Source organism: Echinops telfairi, unplaced genomic scaffold (assembly GCF_000313985.2).
Source record: "Echinops telfairi isolate 266 unplaced genomic scaffold, ASM31398v2 ScPeMD7_7469;HRSCAF=8507_1, whole genome shotgun sequence".
Classification (NCBI taxonomy): Eukaryota; Metazoa; Chordata; class Mammalia; order Afrosoricida; family Tenrecidae; genus Echinops; species Echinops telfairi.
The window spans coordinates 20,565,910-20,588,750 of record NW_022111373.1 but is presented as its reverse complement, the minus strand read 5'-3'; the positions used below and the strand labels follow the sequence as shown (position 1 = coordinate 20,588,750).

The 22,841-nt window shown below is 39.4% G+C and overlaps 1 protein-coding gene across 1 annotated transcript in view; it reads left to right on the top strand.

Annotated features, from left to right (window-relative positions):
- Nucleotides 1-728: 728 nt before the first annotated feature.
- Nucleotides 729-22,841, top strand: part of SRFBP1 (serum response factor binding protein 1) — a 58,849-nt gene continuing 36,736 nt past the window's right edge. Inside the window, exons 1-3 of the mRNA XM_045285053.1 lie at nucleotides 729-796; nucleotides 14,315-14,403; nucleotides 15,614-15,686. Coding sequence (XP_045140988.1) covers nucleotides 761-796; nucleotides 14,315-14,403; nucleotides 15,614-15,686 — 198 coding nt within the window. The 5' untranslated portion in view covers nucleotides 729-760. The remainder of the gene's footprint in view (nucleotides 797-14,314; nucleotides 14,404-15,613; nucleotides 15,687-22,841) is intronic.

Genomic DNA, 22,841 nt, shown 5'->3' with positions numbered 1-22,841 from the left:
CGGGAGACAAGGCGGGCTTGCCACTCCTTTTCAGACATCGTCTCGGAAACTCCCAGGGGCACCCACTAGTCCTCGACGGTCCTATGAGTCAGAGTTCACTCCAATGGCAAGGAGTTTGAGACTCTATAGAAAGCCATAGGTGAGTTACTCTGTTGATAACTACAAGGGCTGCAATTTGAACCCAGGAACCGTTCTACTGAAGAAAAGCGAGACTTCCGGATCCCTTAAAGCTTGACAGGCTGGGAAACCCATTGGAGCGATTCCAGTTTGCGCTACAGGTTCACTCGAACTCCGAACCGACGCCGTGGTGGTGGAGTTTTTGTATTTGGTTTCCTTAAGAACCAAGGAACCTTCCAGACACTAAATCCAAAGGCGGAAGCAAAGCTCGGCGGCTCCTGGCAAAAAGCCTCTTCCCCCTCACGGACAGACAAAACCGAACTCCCAGCAGCGCCAGCGCCCGTCAACAAGCGGAAACAGTGAAATCGACCCCCTAAGAGTGGCAGCCCTCAGCTTGCACGGCTCCCTCGGGTCAAAGAAGTCGCGACCGATCCTAAAAACTCCTTCCTCCGCCGGGTCCCAGCGCCGGAAGACGCTGTCGTTACTTCCGCTCCTCCCCTTGACTGACGTCAGTAGCAACGCGTTTTGGGCGGAAGAGGCCGCCGTTGAAGGGCGGGGCTACGCAGCCGCGGTTTCGCAGACGCCATTCACGTGCTGGCCGCGGAGGCGTGTGGGTTTCCTAGAAGCTTTTCCTGGATTTTCTATGGCTCCGCCGGAAACTCTGAACCTCAACAACGAGGTGAGCATTGACTTTAGGGGCTCGGAACCGACTCCTCTCTGTGTCTTTCCGACGTGCCCGTCATCTGCTGAGTTGAAACTCCGAGTGCCAGGCGTGTGCGTAGGGGATGCTGCCGCAGGAGCATCTTCATGGACCCTGGGGGGTTTTCTGACCTCGGACCGCGGGCATGGTAACGCCCCTGACGGTATCGTAGTGACTGAATCCAGGGCCATACCGCTGGCTCCTGGGCCTCACAACTTTTTATCTGCGAGATACGGGGAAGATCAGTGTCTGTATCATATAAAATGATAGCTCAGAATATAGTACCTTCCTCACAAAGTCTCGCTGCCAGCGAGTCTATTTGGACTCTCAGTGAGCTTGTAGAACAGGGTAGAACTGCCCCTGCGAGTTTTCGAGATTGTAACTCTTTACAAGAGTAGAAAGCCTCATCTTTCTCCCGTGGAGCCGCTGATGGTTTCGAACCCCAGACCTTGCAACCTTGGGAACCCAACATGTAACCACTACACCACCAAGGTTCCTTCCTCACAGGGTGGTTGGGAGAATTTAGTTCACTAAGATTGTAAAGTGTTGGCACCGTGCAGGAAAGCGATAGGTGTTAGGAAACGTTCCCTGCTATTACTGACTGTTGAAAGTTTAGAGTTCTAGGTTCTCCTAAGAAATTGTGGACCTTAAATGAGACTACTGTTTGAGGGCATGTGCTCAGTACTGCCCCACTTCTCATTTCATTTAGAGTAAAGCTTTTGAAAAAGTGGTTTATTCTCATTACTCCTTGTTGCATTCTGCCTTAAATCTAGTTTCATTAGACCAGTGGTTCTCAACCTTCCTAATGCCCCGACCCATTAATACAGTTCCTCATGTTGTGGTGACCCCCAACCGTAAAATTATTTTCGTTGCTACTTCATAACTGTAATTTTGCTACTGTTATGAATCATAAATATCTGATCTGCAGGATGTATTTTCATTATTACAAATTGAACATAATTAAAGGATAGTGATTAATCACAAAACAACATGTAATTATATAGTGAAATATTTGTGTGTTTTTTTATGGTGTTAGGGGACCCCTGTGAAATGGTCATTCAACCCCCAGAGGGGTTGCGGCCCATGGGTTGAGAACCTCTGCATTAGACCTTTTCTCCTCACCCCCATCATAACTTGTTATTGTCATTTTTGCCACCATTCATTTTCTGCTTTTACCCAAAGAATTAATGAGGTATTTATAGCCTTGAATGAGGACCCTACAACTACCCCAAAGGAAGTTTTTTCAGTAGTCTTTATACGTTGCATATATAGAAGACTGTTAGAGCTTTTGGTAAGTGCTGTCCAGTTGGTTCTGACCCATAGCCACCCTATGTACAGAACAGAACACCACTTGGTCCTGCACCATCCTTACACGTCTCCATATGCTTAAGCCCATTGCTGCAGCCTCTGTGTCAATCAGCATGTCTAGGGTCTCCTTTTTTCTTAGCCTTCCACTTTACCAAGTGGGATGTCCTTTCCCAGGGCCAGGACTCTTCTGATAACATATCCCAAGTACATGAGACAAACTCTTGCCTTCCTGACCTCTAAGGAGCAGAAAATTCTGCCTGTATTTCTGAGACAGATTTGTTTGTCCTTTTGGCAGTTTGAATATTTTGAATATTCTTCTCCAGCACCACATTTCAAACGCATCAATCTTCCTATTAAGTGTCCTACTTTCACTTATATTTGAGGCGATTGAAAGGCTATGACTTGGGTCAGGCGCACCTTAGCCCTCAGAGTAACTTCCCTGCTAACACTGTAAAGAGGTGCTGTGCAACAGATTTGTCCAATACAACTTATCGTTTGATCTCTTGACTGCTGCTTCCATGAGCATTGATTGTGGTGAAATTTATGACAACTTGAATTTTTCGCCTTTTCTCATCATATTACCTATTGGTTTAGTTGTGAGGATTTGGAGTTTCTTTATATTGAGTTGTAACCCATACAGAAGATTGAAATCCTTAATCTTCATTTCAATTGTGTAAGATATATGTCTTGTTTTCAAGTAATCTGCACCATCCAATTGGTTAAGCATGAGAAAGATGAGGCTTTCTACTCCCTATAAACAGTCTCAGAAACCCCTAGGGACAGGTCTGCCCTGTCCTATAGGATTGCCATGAGTTGGAATTGACTCGATAGCAGTGAATTTGGTTTCTTGGAAGCGTACCAACTCCAATACAGAACAGTGTCTGAAGAGTGCCTAGAAAAGCTACAACAGGGCAAGACTGTTTGATAGAAGGCAAAATGGTGCAGGGTACATAGCTTCGGTCTTCAAGGATCTTGGATGATAAAGGGGTAGGTAACTCTCCACTGACCATAATTTGTCAGAAACAACTGATTTACTGCTAGATTAATTAGTCTGGATTTTGTTGAGTAGACGGTTGCGGGGGAGGGTGGTACTGGATATATTCCAGAGGGAAACTGGCACATTTAAGATTTCCTGAAAACTATACATTAAGCTTGTGCTTTGTGTGCAATTTGGTGGTATAATATCCATTAGGTTAACTATGTGGTATAAAACACCTTTTCAGAGAGATTACTTTGTGAAAAGATTTGAGTGAGAAAAAGAAGACTTTCTGCTTCCATAAAGATTTCTATCCTCTGCCACAGTACAACGCTCCAAGCAGGTGCTAAACATCAGTATCGGAAAGAGAACAGCTGTGGCCCCTTTATGTTACAGGTTAAAATTCCAAGCATGTAAAGATCCATAAAAATCACAAGTAGGCCCCTGGATCATAATAGATGAATAGGAATTTTATAATCTTTAAACTGCAAGGAGAATGGCTTACTTTTGTACCATTTCCTATTGTGATTACAATCATTGTCCTGAAGGCAGATGCATGTTGTGCCTTCTCTGGTTTTTCCTTCACTCTATCACAAGGAGACAACAAAATGGTAATGCTGCTGTACATCCCTTGAAAGACAAAAAAAACCTATGTAACTTTAAAAAGAAAAAGAAAAAGATTTATATCCTCCACCTCAGAGGAGCAATTCTACTCTGACCTACAGGGTCACTGTCAATAACAATCCACAAGATGGCAGTGGCAGTGTGTGGACTAGCGAGTTTCCTTCCCGACTCTGAAATTAGTTTGAAAGTAGTAATGAGGGAAGAAGTCATCTAAGATTCTATTTCCATTCAACTAATTTCCAGGTCTCTTCAAGTCTCAGATCTTTTTCTACTTTTCTGTCACTACTGCTATTTTTGTTGTTAGGTGCCATTGGGTTGGCTCCAACTTACAGGGACCCAATGCAAAACAGAACAAAACACTGCACAGTCCTGCGCCATCCTCACAATTGTTCCTGTCCCAGCGACCACTGAGGCAATCCCACTGTATCAGTCCATCTCTTCGAGTGCTTGCCTCTTTCTGCCTCCCACCTACCCCCACCCCACACCCACATACCCTTTACCAAGCATGATAGCCTCCAGGGGACTGATCTCCTCTAACATTAAGCCCACAGTGTGTAAGACAAGCCTTGCCATCCTTGCCTCTGAGGAACACTCTGGTGTTACTTTTTTCAATACAGATTACTTTGTCCTTTTAGCAGTCTATTATACTTTCAGTATTCTACTGTAATAGCTTCCTGTCTGCTTACTCATATTGACTCTTTTCTGCCTCTAGTCTGATCTCTGTATTGTACTTGACACTATACTTAAAAGCAAAACTCCAGTCAGGCTACTCTTTTACCTAAAACCCATTTACTACCTTCTTGTAGCGTTTGGTAAAGACACATTTAAACAAGGCCAATCCTTCCACCTCTGTTCTACCGTTCTCCCTTAAACTGTATACTTGACCCTTGCCAACCTTCCTACATGAACTACTAGCCTAGCCCACCACAGTTCGTCTTTTTTTATAGATGCTGATCCTTTTACCTGAAACTCCTTGTTCGTCTTGTTAGTTCATCTAATACTTAATTCTATAGTTGTTACTGTGTTTGGAAAACCATTTTTCAAATATTCATTTACCCGCTTTATAGGCTTTTGTAGCACAATTCACTAGTTGCTCTGTGTGAGACAGAGAGTACTAACTCGCCCCCCAAAAAAATCAGAATTGTGCTAGGTGAGCATCGAGCAGTTTGCTCTGAGTTAGTGCACCCAGTGGTGTTTCTTGGGAACGTTCTCTCTGGTCACAGTGAATTTTTTGTAAAAGCAGTTTCACTAAAACCTAGTTTTTTGTGATGGCTGATTTAAGAGAACACCACGTGGCTATGATATTTTGTTTCCTGCTCTGGAAAATTGCCTCAGAAACTGTTGTCATGTTAAATATAACTTACGAAGACAGCAGTATGGGAAAAACTCAAGTTTTGAGTGGTTTTCTTGTTTCAGAAGAGTTGAAATGTTGATTGATGACATACCTCATTCTGTAAGTCTGTCGTCTTCCCTAATGGACTAAAATGTTGACTTTTTGTCGTTTCACCAGGTCAGACTGTTAATCAAGCTTTCTATTTAGAGGTTCCGAACGGGTTGAGTAAAGTGTGTGACAAAAAAGGCCTGATTTGTTTTGCCGTGACACAATGCACCTGCTCACACAGCCATCTCAGTGTGCCGCTCACACTGCCATCTCAGTGCGCCAGTTTTTGGCAATTAACAGCATGCCTCTCATGCCCCATGCACCTTACTCACATGATCTCGCCCCATGCAACTTCTTTGTTTCTGCAAATGCAGAGTGACATGAAAGTGATTTGACAGCATAGAAAAGGTGAAGAAAAAAATGAACGCGGTGCTGTCAGCCATCCCAACAGATGAGTGAAAAATGTTTCCAATAATAATCACAGATTTGACAAATGTATTCAGTGTAATGGAGAGTACTTTGAAGGTGATACAGTTGTTTTGTAAAAAAAAATTAAATACATAACTTTGGGGGGGAAATTCCAGTTTTGGGGGTTACCCCCTCGTATAAGAGAGAAACGGATTCTTATTCCTCCTCTTCCCTCTTGATTGTAAAATTTTCAGCCTGTTACATTGAATACATATCTGTTGAGTGAATAAGTTAACAGCTTTAGATTAGCTGTTAGGATTCGGAAATGTATTTCAGGAGTCTTAAGGAGCGCTGGTGGTACTGGGGGGGTAAGGCTTGGCTGCTCCACAGCAGACGAGGAGGCTGTCAGCTCCCTTAAAGATTTACGGTCTCAAACTCTGAATAGGGCTGCGATGAGTTGGAATTGACTCATTGGCAGCGGGTTTGGTTTTTTATTAATTCCTGGTGGCACTTTAAGTTAACCATTGGTCTGATAACTGTAAAGTCAGTGGTTCAAACCCACCAGCTGTTCAAAGGAGAAAGAGGAGACTGCACCTAAAAAGATTTGCAGTCTCAGAAACTTTACAGAGTAGGTCTACCTGAAGTTACCTGTATCCTGCTACCAGGGCTCCACCAGAAAATACAGCAGTTTACAAACTTTCAAGAATCTAATAAAATCTATAAATTATTTCCCCCATAGAGACAGACATAAACACATATTTACAAGTACCTTCAAGTAGCTATCAAATCAAAAACCAAAGCCACCACCGCCTAGTAGATTCTGACACCGAGCAGTTCTGTAGACAGAGTAGAATATAGAATATGAAGCTGTACCTCTGGTCTACAATACAATAAGCTTTACCTGGGTAGACACCGTGACATGCATGCAGTTGCCCACATAGACAGACATTATGAGACAGAATTCCCAGAAAGTGTTGTGAAAATAAACCCTGCTGGGAGCGGCTCCCACTGCATTTTGCTTTCAGTGTCTCCTACATGCAGCGTTCTATTTTCTAAACCTTTTTTCATCTTCAGTCCAGGATAAAGCCTGGGCCTAGACACCTGAAGCGTATTTATTGTTCTGAAGTGATGTGAAAGTTTATCGTTGCTTTTTGTTTTAAAATAAGCCATAACTTTCTACTCCAAGTCTTTTCTACCCCAGAACTTACTTGTGTTTGGAAGAAAGATTGTTTCACTAATTTGTTAGCAGAGTACATTATCTCCAGGTAATCCTAAGTAAATAATTGGTGGGCAGATGAAACCATCCCCTCACCCCAACCCCCTTTTCATTGGGATTAGAGAAAGAAGGAGGCACAATTGAAAATAGTGTCACAGCTTTGGGATGAGCAACAAATGTGCAAATTTTCAGCTAGCTTTGCGCCAGTCATCTAGTTTTGTGTTTTTTTAGGTAACAGTAATCGATAAAATCAGGAGTTAAATGAAACAATCCCAGGGGATACTTATAATCCCATAGGAAAGACAAAGCTTTTAAAACTAATATTATTTTATTCTTAAACGGAAAATTATTTTAAAATGCACTAGAAAATTGCTTTCTAATTTTTTTAAAATAGTGAAAGTAGAAATTCTTATGTCAGGGAGCAAAATTATTTGTCCTTACATTGAGATGATAAAAGATGTCAAAAATGGTTTGCGTGTGTTTACTAATTTATAAAACTCCTCTTTCATAATTGGATATACTTTTTCATTTTATTTTTCCTGAAATGTTAAATTAGGATTTACCTATAAGACCAGTTACTGATTTTATTATTAAAGTATTCTGGGGAAATTTTGCTAGGTGGCAGCATTTGCTTTATAATAGGTAAGTTATAGATAATCAGTAAGCACCTCTACATTTTTTAAATTATTGCTCATAAGAAATAAAAGTATAATCCAACCGTAAATTGCAATTAAATAGCCAAGCTAGAAATTGTTTTTGTAAACCAGAATTAATATTGCTAACTGCACTTGTTCTAATTGTGAAAAATAATTTAGCAAAAGTTCTTATAATCCACCTATGTAGTTATATCAGTACTTTACCGTACCTTAATGCTTAATTTCACCTACAACCTTTATTATCTCAGAGATAGTTATTTGTGTTCTTCTCATTCAAAGTTTTCTAGTTTAGTAACATGTACATTTATATTCAGAGTATAAAAGAATTGTGCAATAATCACCACAATCAATTTTAGAACTTTTTTTTTCATTCTTGGGCTTATTATTATTAGTTTCCCATTACTCCAATTTCCCCTGCCACAACCCTAAGGAATTATTAATCTAGTTACTGTCTATAGATTTTCACCTATCCTGAGTTTCATGTAAGGAAAATCATACAAAAGGCACCAACAATGAAAACAAAATTAAGCACAGAAAAAAGCTCAATCCAAGAGAAAGCAAAGGATAATAGAAACTACAAGTTAAAAATGGGTCAAAGGCATCCCCTCACAGGAGCGTCATAGAAAGAGAGGAGCCAATCAGGGTACAGTATAGCACCAATGAAGCACAGGACTTTCCTCTAGTTCTTTAATGCTTCCTCCCTCCACTGTCATGACCTCAATTCTACCTCACAAATCAGATTAGACCTGAACAAGCACACTGCTTTAGATAAGAGCCCACAACACAGGGAATCCAGGAGAGATAAACCCCTCAGGGCCAACAGTGAGAATAGAGATACCAGGAGGATAAGGGGAATGTGGGGGGAGAATTGATCACAAGGATCAACATATAACCCCCTGCCAGGGAGCTGTTCCTAAGAAATAACAATTGAGCCCAAACCAGAAGGGTAACACATGTTACCAAAGTAACATGAGAAGAAAGGCATTCCTACCAGAAGAAAAGGCTCTGCAGTCGGTTTATGAATGGTACATTCCAGGATGTATAAGAAAGCCCAGTGGTTATGAGAGCAGTTGGAAACCACAGGAGAAAGTCATCAGATCAGTGTGTTAAAAAAAGGTCACTATGCTTTGTGTGTATAGCTGATTAGAGGGGCACATGGATGGATGTAGAGTTAATAGTTAACAAGAGAACTAGGAAGTAAAGATTCACAATAGTGGTACAATTTTGAGAGAAATAAGAGAAAATTGGTGATAGACTCATTGTGAGGTACTTTTGAAAGTAGACATATCTCTAATAAGTGCTACATATCTGTTTTCTATAACGAAACGATTGTTTCAGTGTCTAAAATACAAAAGATCGAAGTGGACATCCAATAAAGGCATACATGCACCAGTGTGAATTTGAAATAACAAGATTATACAAAAGGAAATGTCAGGTATCAAGTAGGGCCATGTCATAAGAACTAAATGTTCTTAGTTTGGGTCTAGATTTAAGAACTAACCCCAAATCCATTCATATATCCATCGTTTATATATGTCTCTGGTTCATTTTAGAGACATCATTACCATTTTTTTGCTAGTAGTTGTTACGTTCCACCAAGTTAGTTTCAACATATAGTGGCCCTGTGCACAACAGAATAAAATGCTGCCTGGCCTTATGCCATCCCCACAATTGCTTCTATGCTTGGGCCTATTGTTGCAGCCACTGTGTCTATATACATCTTGTCTCGGGTCTCCTTTTATCTGACCCTATACTTGACCAGGTACGATGTCCTTCTCCAGAGACTGTCTCTCCTGACAACAAATCCAAAGTATGTGAGACAAAGTCTCAGCACCTTTGCCTCTAAGGACAACTCTGGCTGTACTTCTTCCAAGATAGAGCAGGTTTTCCTTTTAACAGTTCATGGTACTTTTCAGATTCTTCACCAGCACCCAAATTCCAATGTATCGATTCTTCAGTCTTACTCATTATCCAACTTTCACATGCATATGAGGCAGTCGAAAATTATGTGGCTTGGGTCATTTGCAGCTTAGTCCTCAAAATAACTTCCCTGTCTTCGATACTCTAATGAGGTCTTGTACAGCAGATACACCCGATGCAGTGGATTTTGTTATCTCTTGTCTGGTGCCTTTATGAAGATTGATTGTGGATCCAAGCAAGACAAAATCCTTGACAACTTCAACCTTTTTTATTTTTGATGATGTTTCTTGTTGGTCCACTGAGAACTTTGGCCATAATTACATTGAGTTGTAATCTGTACTGAAGGCTGCAATCCTTGATCTTCATCTGCAAGGACTTCAAGTCCACCTCACTTTCAGCAAGCAAGGTTGTGTCATGTGCATACTGCAGGATCTTAAGAAGCTTTTCTCCGGTTCTGATGCCATATTCATAGAAGCCAGCTTCTCTGATGATTTCCTCACCATACAGATAGAATAAGTATAGTAAAGGGATGCAACCCTGCAGCATGCTTTTCCTGATTTTAAATCATACAGTATACCCTTGTTGTGTCCCCACAACCACTTCTTGATTCATACACAAAGCACAATAAAGTGTTCTGGGATTCCCATTCTTCTCAAGGCTGTCTGTAGTTTGTTATCTACCCAGTCAAATATCTTTGCCAAGTCAGCGAAGCGCAAATATCTTTCTGTTATTCTCTACTTTCAGCCAAGCTCTACCTGACATCAGCAATGATATCACTTGTTCCATATCCTCTTCTGAATCTGGCCTGGACCTCTGGCAGCTCCCTGTGAATGTACTGCTGCAACTGTTCGATAATCTTCAGCAAAATTTTATTGGCATGTGACATCAATTATATTGTTCTATAATCTGCGCATTCTCTTGGGTAACTTTTTTTTGACTAGGTGCAAATATGGATCTCTTGCAGTCAGTTAGCCAACTAGCTGTCTTCCAAAGTTCCTAGTACAGATGACTGAGTGCTTCCAGTGCCTCCTCAGCTTGTTGAAACACTTCACTTGGTATTCCTCCTGGAGCCTTGTTTTTAGCTAATGCTTTCAGTGCAGCTTGGACTTCTTCCTTCAGTACCATTGGTTCTTGTTCAGATGCTATTTTTTGAAATATTTGAATGTCCACTAATTCTTTTTGGTCCAGTGAGGGGGCTTTTACAACTTATTTTGATGTTTCCTGAATTATTCAATATTTTGCTCATATAATCTTCAAATCTTGCAACTAAGACTTCCATTTTTTTTCTTGAGTTCATTCCATTTAAGATATGCTGAGTGTAGACATCCTTTTTGGTTTTCCAACTCGAGATCTTTGTATATTTCACTGAGATGTTTTTCTTTGTCTTCCTTAGCTGCCATTGTTGTGAAACCTGGTTTTTGAAATACTAGTGACGTAGCCTTCAGCATCACAACACACAAGCCATTGTGGGTATGACAAATTGTCTGACAAGTGGTGAAAAAAAAAAGTCTATATCAGCAGTAGGTGGGATGCAATCAATTGGGTGATTCGAAATGAAATAGACAAGAAGTAAGGATATAATATTGGATGAGTTGTTCAAGTAGACATCTAAGTTACTCAGGATGATAGTATACTAAGGTGGGAAAAAAATGAAATTTGATGCCAGTGTCTTCAATGAGTGGGGAGTTTATTGGTAGTAATGAAGAGTAAGAGAAAGTGTTATTGTTGGATGCAACAGCTTCGAAGATATTGAGGAGAAATTACGTTGTTGGTTAGATTATTTTATAAAGAAGAATTTGAAGCAGTATGTGTTTCTGGTATTTTAGCATGGCCCAAAAAATGTATGCCTACTGCAAGGTACTGACAATCCTTGAGGAAAGGGGCCCTGGTGCACAGTGATTATGTTTTGGGCCACAATCCCCAAGGTTGGTTGGTAATTCATTGTAAACCACCAGCAGCTCCATGGGGGAAATACTGGGCTTTCTATTCCCATAAAGTTAGCCTTGGAAACTCACAGGAGCAATTTTTTTTTAATTAATAAAAGTTTATTGACATATCTTACACATTCCAACATATCCATTCACATACTACTCCTGTAAAGAGTTACATGCAGTTTTTGTTTTTAATCATTTTATTGGGGGCTCATACAACTCGTATCACAATCCATACACACATCAATTGTGTAAAGCGCATTTGTGCATTCATTGCCCTCATCATTCTCAAAACATTCCCTCCACAGGAGCAATTTTACCCTGTCCTGAAAAGGGCCGCTATGAGAGCATCGGCTTGATGGCAGTGAGTTTGGTTTTTTGGTTTGATCTTCTAGGACAGTGGTTCTCAACCTGTGGGTCACGACCATGTTGGGGGTCGAGAGACCCTTTCACAGGGGTTGCCCGATTCATAACAGTAGCAAGGAAGTAACAATGAAAATAATTTTATGGTTGGGGGTCACCACAACATGAGGAACTGTATTAAAGGGTCGCACATTAGGAAGGTTGAGAACCACTGGCTCTAGGAGACACCAGTCTATAAAAAACAAGATCCATGTAAGCACTTAGTGACAAAACAGTGAGATAAAGGCTTTAGTACAAGAACTTACTACGTAGTTTAGGGACCCCCAAGAACAAATAGCTATAAGTGCACAGGCTGAGAAAGATGTTACAGGGAAATTAAATTTGAATTGATTTGTGTATAGTTCTTCAAGTGGAGAAAAAGAAAAAAGACATTCTAAGAGAAATTATAAGGGTCTCACTATAATAGATAGGCATAAATCCAAAATGGTAACCTGGTATAATTGAGTGGCATGTAGTTCTTTGTAACCAAAATTATTTCTAGGTTTAGGCTAATAAATCTGAGTTTTATTATATTTATTTTTTCCCCAAACCATTGTATTAGTAGCTAAGTCAGACATTATACCATTCCATAGTTCAATCACATCACGTAGTATTGTACAATTGCTACCACAGTCAGTTTCAAAACATTTTATTCTTGAATACCTTGATATCAGCTCTCTTTACCCCTCCACCTCCCCAGTGTACACCCCAGGAACCCTTATTCTATTTATTGTCTTTATAGGTGCATCAATCCTGGGTTTCATATACCGAAAAACAAAAACAAAACAAAGATTCATGAATGCCCCCCACAATGACAAAATACATCAGAGATAAACCCAGTATGAAAAACACAAATAATCAATATTGAAAACCAGATCAGGCCCAGTGTTTCAGAAGGGGAGATCAAGTGATAAGGTTTTAACCATTCAAGGCAGGTTTATCATTTTAATCTATTATAGTCCTCTTGAGTACTCTCTAGTAACCAGTTTATTCCCATTCTCAGTAAGGTTAGAGGGAAATTAGCGGAGGCGTATGTCCTGTGTAGATCTCCCAAATGTATTTCGGGCTTCAGCTATCATCCATACCCTTCTGCAAACCAGAATCTCACAATTCATCCTCTGATACTATTCCCTTCTTGATCTTTGGATTACATAATTTACAATCCTTAGATCACGGATGTTGGTGTGCTTCCATGTGGACGTAGTTGACAGCTCACTCAGATTGCTGTGTGCTTGAAAACTAACCTTTTAAGATCCCAGGTGCTATTACTCAGTCTGATAGCCAGGAACCATGTAATTTCCTTACCATACTTTGCTATAATGCCCATATCTTCTATATTTCCTTCATGAGAACAGGTGTCGAGCAGGGTCATGTCATAAGCACTACTTAATCTTAGATTGGATCTAGGATTATGTGTGAGCCCAAACTCTATTCCTGGATCTATGTGTTTTTATCTGCCTTTGGCTCCCCTTAGAGACCCTCCTTGTTAATTTATGGTAGAGAATTTTATCAATCATCTCCCTGGAGCATAGGATCGATCTTCTGTTAGTTAGCCCATGATATTAATTTTTAAAACACTACTGAAAGAGGGAGATTGAGCCAGTGTAGGCTAACTACATATCGCAATAGCTGAGTTATTCAGTTGTATAGAATAGTCTTACGTGGCTGGATACTATTTACACAAACAATGGGAATTGGTTATCAGACAAAATTTAAAATAATATTCACAATGTCAATCACAGGTCTGCCATAATAATACACATCTTAATACAGCAAGTAGCACATTGATGAGGTAAGTCAATGTTGTTCTACCTACCAAGAGTTCAGTACTCTCGGAATAGCTGTCTTCTGCTTCTTCATACACCATGTAATTTCAGTCTTAAGTCTTCAGGTTGTTACAGGTGTGTTTGAGTAGAGTCTAGTTCACCTGGTGGAGTTTCCACTTCAGATCCCTCGGGTATGACCTTTGGAACATGTTGTACACCTTGAAGTTCCAGGATTCAATGACCCAATGCTCACTGGAACTTGGCCTGTGTCCCCAGGAGGTGTCCCGAAACTTGGGCCAGTGTGGCTTATTGGGTGCATAGTACCAAACATGTTCCCCCTTTAGGGTCCTTAAAATTACTGTTAGTGGTTTTTTTTCTTAAGAGTTCAGCATTACAAGTCCATCTCGAATGGAATTAGTGAAAATGTGTATCCTCTGTGGATAACACAAAATATGCCTTTATGTTTGTGGTGTTTCTTTTAAACATATTGAAATCATTTATTACTAATGAATAAATAGCAAAGTACAGTCACTTTCATGTTTTCATTTTCATACATTTAAACAAATTCAGTAAATTAAATTCATAGTGTTAGAGATTGGAATCTGTTAATAAAACCTAAAAATACACAGGTGAATATAACATTAGGAAACTCAGTTTATTATATATCAAGCTGTAGCACTCAAGTGTGAATCACTGAGAATGCCATGGCTTTTTTGTTATTTTTTTAGTAGCCTGTTTTTCTTAATTCCACAGATATGTTTTTAGATGGTTGGTTTATTCCTCAACTATTTATTGAAGAAGTTTGATTTCATCAACCTGAATGTAATTAAGTCTGTACTAGTAAGGGTTAAAGTGGAGATGTTTATTCCTGAACTAAGTGCCTTCTCCTTTTGACTCTGTTTCTCTAAGGTTGTGAAGATGAGGAAAGACGTGAAGAGAATCCGAGTTTTGGTTATCCGAAAACTTGTCAGGAGTGTTAGCCGACTGAAGACAAAGAAGTTAGTCATTTAAACTCCTGTAACTCTGAAAATGTCAAAGTTGTTTTTATTCAATATTTTTAAAATGTGAGGGTGGGACCTGGAAGAATCATTAAATATCTTACCCAACTGTGTTTCATATGTAGAAAGGATCTGCATAAGAGAAAATGCTGTAGCAGCCTGTCCCTACATGGCTTTGACCATATTTCCTAAGATATAGGAATCCCTCTGCTGGTTTTCAGAACTCTGTTTTTTTCAGAATTTAAGTTCTCCGAGACTCTTTATATAAGTTATGTTGCTAGAAATTATTTTAAGATGTTGATAGAACATTATAGCTCTAATAACACCTTGAATCAATTATGAAAATTCTACTCCACCTTTTCCTTGAATTGGAAATTGATTTGAAATTATCTGTACTTCATAAAAGTGTTTATTAATACGCGTTCCGTATAACTTTTGGGGGTATCGTCACTAGTGTTGGATGGGAGGAGGATGAGCCCTTCTCCTCTCGTAAAGATTTACAGCCAGTTCTACTTTGTCGGATAGAGTCACTATGGGCTGTCATCTACTCGATGGCAGTAAGTTCGGTTTGGGGTGTTAAAAGTATCCTAATTATAGTTCTTCCTACGTGGAGCAGGCGTCCTTGTACAAAGTCGTCAAGGATGTTTTCTTCCTGATTAATTTCCTCTTTCATCAATCTTCAAGAATGTATTCCTCCTCTCTAATATAATCAGATATTTGTGGTCTTTATTTTTTAATTTTAGATAACAAATTTACGTTTATTTTATGAAATTATATCCAAATTTTACTTATGCCCTTTAAATAGTAAGTTACCTTAAAAGCAGTGTGCGATTGTTTTATTTATAAAAACTATAAACTTCAAAGAGTTGGTGGAAATTTTTCATTATCTTTTGATTTCATTTTCCACAAGCTTTTGAACCCCTTTATATTATTGGTCATGTCATACCTGAATGAGGGAAGGAAACTGTCTCCCAGGGGCAATGAGCACTAATATAGAGCCAGGACAGTGCTTACTCTTGTCAGTTTCAGATACTTGAATTCATGAGTGGTTCTTTTTGTTGTTGCTTTTGGTGGAGAGGGTGCAAGTGGACAATATGGATTGCATATAAGTTTATTGTGCTTTTTAAAAAGAAACCTGTTACAGTATATGAGCTTAAAAAGTATGTGTTTCCTGGCTAAATAACTACACTCCCCCCACCCCGCCCCCCAGAGGTACTGAGGATGCACTGTTAAAAAACCAAAGACGGGCCCAGCGGTTACTTGAAGAAATCCATGCCATGAAGGTAAGGACGGGTGTGAGTGTGTATGTTTCTGTGTCTCTGGTCAGTCTATGTTTTGTGCGCATGTTGTATTATTTGAATATCCCTGAGTATTGCTTAAAACTTAACTTGGTATGAGTCTGTGTGGTGAAGAATGTAACACATTTTGAAAACTGTAATATGTTTAAGCTTGCAAGTTTCCATGTTTTTATTGAATGTATTAAAGTGCTGGACTAATTTGAGTTGAAGTTCTGCCAAACTAAACTCATATAGGCATAATAATGCGTTATGGCATAGGCTTTTATTTTCATAGTACCTTTAGGCATGAAGTCTGTTACTTTCAGGAATTAAAGTCTTCGTGCATTTGGGAATGTGGATGGTGATGTTGGGGGCTGACATCATGCCCTGCCCTCTGCCAACTCAATAAATATTTGTGTGATGGTGTCAGCATTTTATTCTGCTCTGTAGTAACTTAAAATAAAATTAGTGTTGGGCCAACATGACCTGTATTTTGATTTCTTCCAGCCAGGCTTTCCACTAGCATAATTCTTAGGTCTTCTTGCTGCTCTTACTTTGTAAAAACTTTCATTTACCAAATGACATACCATTAAATGTCTGAGAGACTGTTTTATTACAGAACTTAAAAACAACATTTGGTACCCGCAATTATCTTAATTGCCGGGTCCTTTCTGTGTGACCGTTACTTCGAGTTTTGAGTTAGATAAAAGAGCATGAGAATTCCCTAGCAGTATTTCAAGGAGCCCAGGTGGCTTGGTGGCTGCCATGGAGCTGTTCACACACAGCCAGTGACCTGGACCTGCCATTGCTCTAAGGGAGAACACCGAGGCTGTCAGCTCGTGATGAGTTAGAATCATTTCAGTGGCACCAAGTTTGATTTTTTTTTTTGAAAGGTCATCAGATCTTTCCACTAATTTTCCTTTAATAGAGATGGAAATATTTTTTTCTTTAAAAATATAAAATGTTTTTATTGGTCAAAATTCCTATATTTAATCTTAATACAGAGCTATAAATTCTTTTTGTTGTGGAATTTTGTTTTTTTCTCCACGGAGCAATGCAATTCATAGAATCCATCTATTCTCAAAGTTTTAATTCAAATCCTAGGTCAAAGTAATACTCTGTATTTAGCTCCTCATTATGTTTTCTTTTGGTTTGTGTTTCATTTAGGCTTTCCCCTCCCCATGACTGTGAGAAGTAAAGTCTCTAGAGATTTTTTTTTTTTTTAATTTGAGGCTAGCACCAAGATGGGATATTTGGGTTTCTTGCTCTCTTTTTCACTCTCTCTTAATGAAAGTCCTCACAAAATTACTTTGCCTACCTGAATTGTTCGCTATAATTTCTTTCAGATAATCATTTTTGTGTTGCTAAATTATTGAGAGTCTTTGAGGTACTATATAATTGCTTATTTTACCATGAAAACGATGAAATGATAATAAATCTTATTTGCTTTGTATCAAGAATCTTTAGAATGCTTCATTTTCATGCTTTTTAATAATGAATCTGATTTAGTGAGAAATAGAAGCTATCCTATAAGATCTATATGTAAACCTATTTTCAGCTTTTCTTAAATCTCATAAATAGGTAAATCCACCTTAGTGATCACAGTTTATGGGTTTACAAGATTTCTGTGTTGTACCATGTGTTTTCCCGACTTACGTTTTTCCTGGTGCTTAGATGGCATATCTATGGGATTGTGGTCTCATTATAAGCCACAGTTTCTACCCTTTTTAGTCTCTGACTCATAGCATCTCTATAGGACAGTGTAGAACTGCCCCTGTGTGTTCCCAGGACTGTAACTCTTAAGGAGAGTAGAAAGCCTCATCTTTTTCTCAAGGAGTGGCTATAGTGGTTTTAAACTGCTGACCTTGTGGTTAGCAACCCAACACATAACTACTGTGCCACCGGGGTCACTGAGAGTTGTAGTAGACACTATGGCAGTGAATGCGTGATTGTGTGTAGTCCTTGCATTCATCAGATTTATAGGAAGTGTGTTCCTTGGATTCATGGCACTGGATTTTCCAGGGTACTCTAATTGGACTGCTCTTACTTCAGTGTCTTTTCTAACGCCTCTTAAAAAGTGGATTCAGTTTAAGCACACACACACGAAGAATTAAAAGTATACCAGACAGGCTATGTATGTGTTTTTCTTATGTACTTAATTTACTTCTCATGTATGGTTCTTCAGCAAAGTTGGCTTTCTTTTCTAAAACAAGAACTACCCAGTACATATTTTCATTAAAATATTATTTGTAATTTTCCAAGTATCAAAGACATAGTTACAGAAGAGAAAATCACGTAGTCATAATTATAGTTGAAGGGAAACTCTATGTGTTTCTTTTCCATTTTCCCCTTCGTGGCTCATGTGCCACTGCATGTTTAGTGTTGTTCATGACATACTGTCCTGTATGATGATAGGGTGTTTTCAATGATAACAGGGTATTTTGTTACACGAGGACTTCCTCCTGAAGAAAACCTAAGTTGTTTTTGGAAACGGGAGTTTACTTTTTCTGAACAAGGGAGAAAAATGGCCCAATTTTTATACTATAAAATGACAGGTTTTGTTTGGACTCTATAATGTAAGGGCCCCAAGTCTTTGCTGCTTTTTCATATGCCTACTTAAAACTGTGTTGGTCTTTATAAATACTGACTTCTGAAATGGTATCTTTGTCTTTATAAGTTGAAATAACTTAACAATATCTTTAAACCCTTAAAATTTAGCTTGAGAGGAAATGGTAAAAGTAAGAGATGTATTTAAAATGACTCAAAAATGGGCAAGAAATCTATTCCTGGATGATAAATACCTACCTTTTATTGAATATTTGTTCCATGCCAGGCACTATACTGTGTTTCATACATACTATTTCATCAAGTAGGTATCATTATTATCCTTGTCTTACAAACTAGGGATCTGTGGCTTGAAGGAGTTTAACAGCATGTTCTAGGTCAAACAGTTTTTACATGATCACCCCATAAATAATAACCCCCTGAACTATTGTCATTGAGTGAGTTTGATCATAGGCCAGAATAGAACTGCCCCATAGTATTCCTATCTTTACAGGAATGGATTCCCACACCTTTCCCTGAATCATTTGGTGGATTCAGACTGCCAATTGTTTAGTTTGCAGCGGAGTGTTTAACCATTTCATCACCAAATTTACCATAAGCTAATGGTAATAGCCAATATTCTATCAGGTAAGAACTACCCAAAATATTTTTAGATGCCACTCTCTTAGAGATTAGTCAAGAAAATTAAATAAGAAGTTCCCAAAGTGGGCTCTCTTTTTTTCAGATCCTTTATTTCTTCATACCTCAATGTACACTGACTATGCATGTGACTCTAAATATAGAAGGACCATGCATAAATAGATAGATCCTTTATCTCATGCACTTTGAACACGTTACCATGAGAGACCTAGTAGAGGGTCAGTGACAAAGAAGAAGCCCCTCAACACATGGATTGACACAGTAGCTGCAACAATGGCCTTAAACATAAGAGGATGACACAGAATTGGGCTGTCTTCCTTCTGTATAAGTAGGTCGCTATGATGGGCCCACTAGACAGTACTTGACAACAACCTCTATTCAAAAGAGCTACTCAGCATGGAGTTGTAAAATAGAGAAATGATAGTAGTATTAGAACTGAACACAAGCAACTCATTAAACGAGATTATAACTGCAGGCATTGTTTTGTTGCCAGGTGCCACCGAGTTAGCATGTGCCCCATAATGAGAAACTGTGCCATCATCATAAGTGCCGCTCTGTTTGAGCCCATCAGTGCAGCCCCTGGGTCAGTCCATCCTGTTCAGGGTTCTTCCTCTTTTTTCACTGACCCTGTACTTTACCAAGCTTGGTGTCTCTCCAGGGCCTGATCCCTTCCCCTCTGGTCCCTCGCTCATTGCCTCTCTCTTAACCTCTGCTGGTTGACTGCTTATACCTGTGTAAGGAGACTCTTTATCTAATTCAGTTATGACCTTCCTAACCAGGCCACAGAATGACCAATCTACACACATACACACAGCCACAAACTGACCAGTCTACACACGTATACACACAGACACACACACACACACACTCCCTGACCAATCTACACACATACAGCCACAAACTGGCCAATCTACACACATACAGCCACAAACTGACCAATCTACACACACACACACACACACACTCCCTGCCATCAAATCAATTCCAATTCACAGCAACAACCCTGTAGGATAAGGTAGAGCTACCTCAGTAGGTTTCTGAGGCTGTAACTCCTTAGGGTAGTAGAAAGCTTGGTCTCATTCTTGTAGTTTCCAACTGCTGTACTTGAGGTTAGCAGCCCAACACATAACCACTATGCTACCAGGGCTCTAATCTCCACTACTGGGTAGGTTTCGTACAACCAGTTTATACAGGAAACTGCCTAATCCCTGCTAGGGGTAGATAAAACAAAAACAACCAATCATTTTTGTGAGAATTATCAACTTAAGGCTAGAAAAGTCATACATAATAAGGAACCTATTATGCTGTATTTTCCAGATTATATTACTCCTATCTGTTAAATATACAAATATGTAGCAGTTTATTAGTTGAGACACTTATTGTTTCTCACTTGGACTTCTTGCCTCTGGTATCACTCCTCTGAAATAATGTTCTAGACTAACTAGTGAGCTTTCTAAATCTAGATCTGATTAAGTTTCTCACCTACATGGAATACAAATTCCTTTGTAATATGGTTTGTAGTTACCTTTCTACCTCCTGTTTTAGGCCAGCTATTGCTGGCAGTGTCAGGTTGATGTTGGACCAGTAACCACAAGTTCGGCTGTTTAAACCTACTAGCTGCTCTGCCGGAGAAAGAGAATGCTATTTCCTCTGATAAAGATTTATAGCCTCAGAAACCCTGTATCAAGTCACTGTGAGTTAGAATTGACTTGATGGCAATAGGTTTGATCTTGAACCACAAAAATACTAATTTCATGCTGTATTAGTCTGGGTACGTTGAAGAAACAAATCCACAGAAACTCATACATATATAAGAGAGAGTTTTATATAACAGTTAAGTGCACATCAGGAAAACATCCCAACCCAGTGCTGCCAAAGCCCACAAGTTCAACATTAGCCCATATGTCTAACAACAATCCACAAAGTCCTCCTCCATCTCACAAAACACTATGATGCCAACTGCAGGAGGAAAGCTGAGTCAGTGAACTTGTAAGCATCTCAGCGCTGGCAGGGGTCTCCACACAGGTGCTCCAACATCCAGGGCTGTATCGGGGTAGGTCCATGCGGCTTCTCCTCGGGGATGTCTTGCAGGAAGTGAGCCTTGTCATTTGAAGCAGGGAACTGGCTAAGACAACTGCACCCCGGTCCGACCATCACAAAGCAAGAGACCCGAGAACTAGAAAGGTGAGGCTCACCGAGCCATTTATCCCTCTGCCCTTCAATTATTAACCCAAGTGTTTATCGGCCAGGTTGGCACAATTAACTACCTCGCATGCCTTCTGATTTTTTATCAAACTTTTTACACATAGCACATCTCTTCCAACTGAGACTTATACTCTTCCTTTAATACCATGCTCTTAAATGCTTGCCCCCCCAAACTTTCCCCAACAACACCAGTTGCATCTCCAAAGAATTATTCACCACTATCTCTATACAAATTTTTAACTTTATTTGTCTCTGCAATCATATTGAATAGCAGTGTTTTCAAGACATTCCTAAGTAGAGATCTTCTGAAGAAAATAAGTTACTATGCTCCACTAGTTGGCCTTAACATCTAGTATTGCAATGGTTCTCAACCTGTGAGTCGCTACCCCTTTGGGGGTCGAATGACCCCTTTCACAGGGGTCGCACGATTCATAACAGTAGCAAAATTACATTTATGAATTAGCAACGAAAATGATTTTATGGCTGGGGGGGGGGGGTCACCACAACATGAGGAACTGTATTAAAGGGTCGCAGCATTAGGAAGGTTGAAAACCACTGCACTGTGTTTGGTAAAGCGTGAATTCTGCCTTGCCTAGCTAGCTGATTAAGTGACTTATAATGCAAATTGATGGCTTATAATGCAAGCTCTGTTACTTATATTGATAATTATATAGTATTGATGTAGTAGTTACACATTGGGCTGCAATCCGCATGGCCAGCAGTTCAAAACCACCAGCAGCTCCAAGGGAGAAAGACTGACTGGGCTTCTTACTCCCATAAACAGTCTTGGAAACCCACAAGGGGTTCAGCATTGACTGATGGCACTGAGTGTGTTTGTTTGTATAATATCGAAGTTACTCCAATTCTCTGTAGATAAACGTAATAGTGCTTGGACTGTCTCTAAGATCAGTACCCAAAGAGTTGATTTTGGTTTTGTTTAATGTCAACTATCAGAAACACAAAAATAAAAAGGCACTTCATTTCAGAGTCCCCTTCAGCTAGTTCCCTAAGGCCTTAAAAATTAACTTCTAATCAAAAAGAAAAAAAAGATGAAAAAGTTTTAAAATTAAAAAAAAAAACTTTCATTGTTCCTAAAAGCAGATCAGGATACCCTGGTTTAATATCCAACTTGTGACTTTTGAAATAATAAACAGGAAGTTGGAATGATCTTTGAAAAGATCAGTGTATACTGTTTTTGCACTCTTGCGGCAACATTCAGGGACAGATCATCACATTGGAATTCTATTTGCCTGTTTTCCCTCCTGCCATGTGGTGGTGTGTCCTTTAAAGAAGAGCACTTTCACAAGTAAAAGTGGTATGCATCCTCTTCTTTTAAACCTGCTTGCTTCTATTTGAAACCAAAGAAGCTGGAGGCTCTGCGGCATATGTGAAAATGCTGCTACCTGATTTGTGAATGAAGAGCTAGTTCAATAATTACTGGAATCTGGCTAAGCCTAGTTCAGAGGCTGGAAAGTGTGAACATGGCAGGGGAGAGAAAAGCATCACATGAGCTTTTTTAAAATGTAGGGGCCAGGGTGAAAAAAAATAAAAATGTATTTTTTTGTTTTTGAAGTTTTGTAATTCTGGTAATTTGAACTTACACCCTTGGCAGGACATTTCCTACTAACTATGAAAATAACTCAAAGCCTTTTCAACTAATTCAAAAATTCTGGACAACTAATACTACTGTCATAATTCCAATATGTAATAATGTGATGTTTGAGAAGAAGCAAATATTACAACACACAGTTA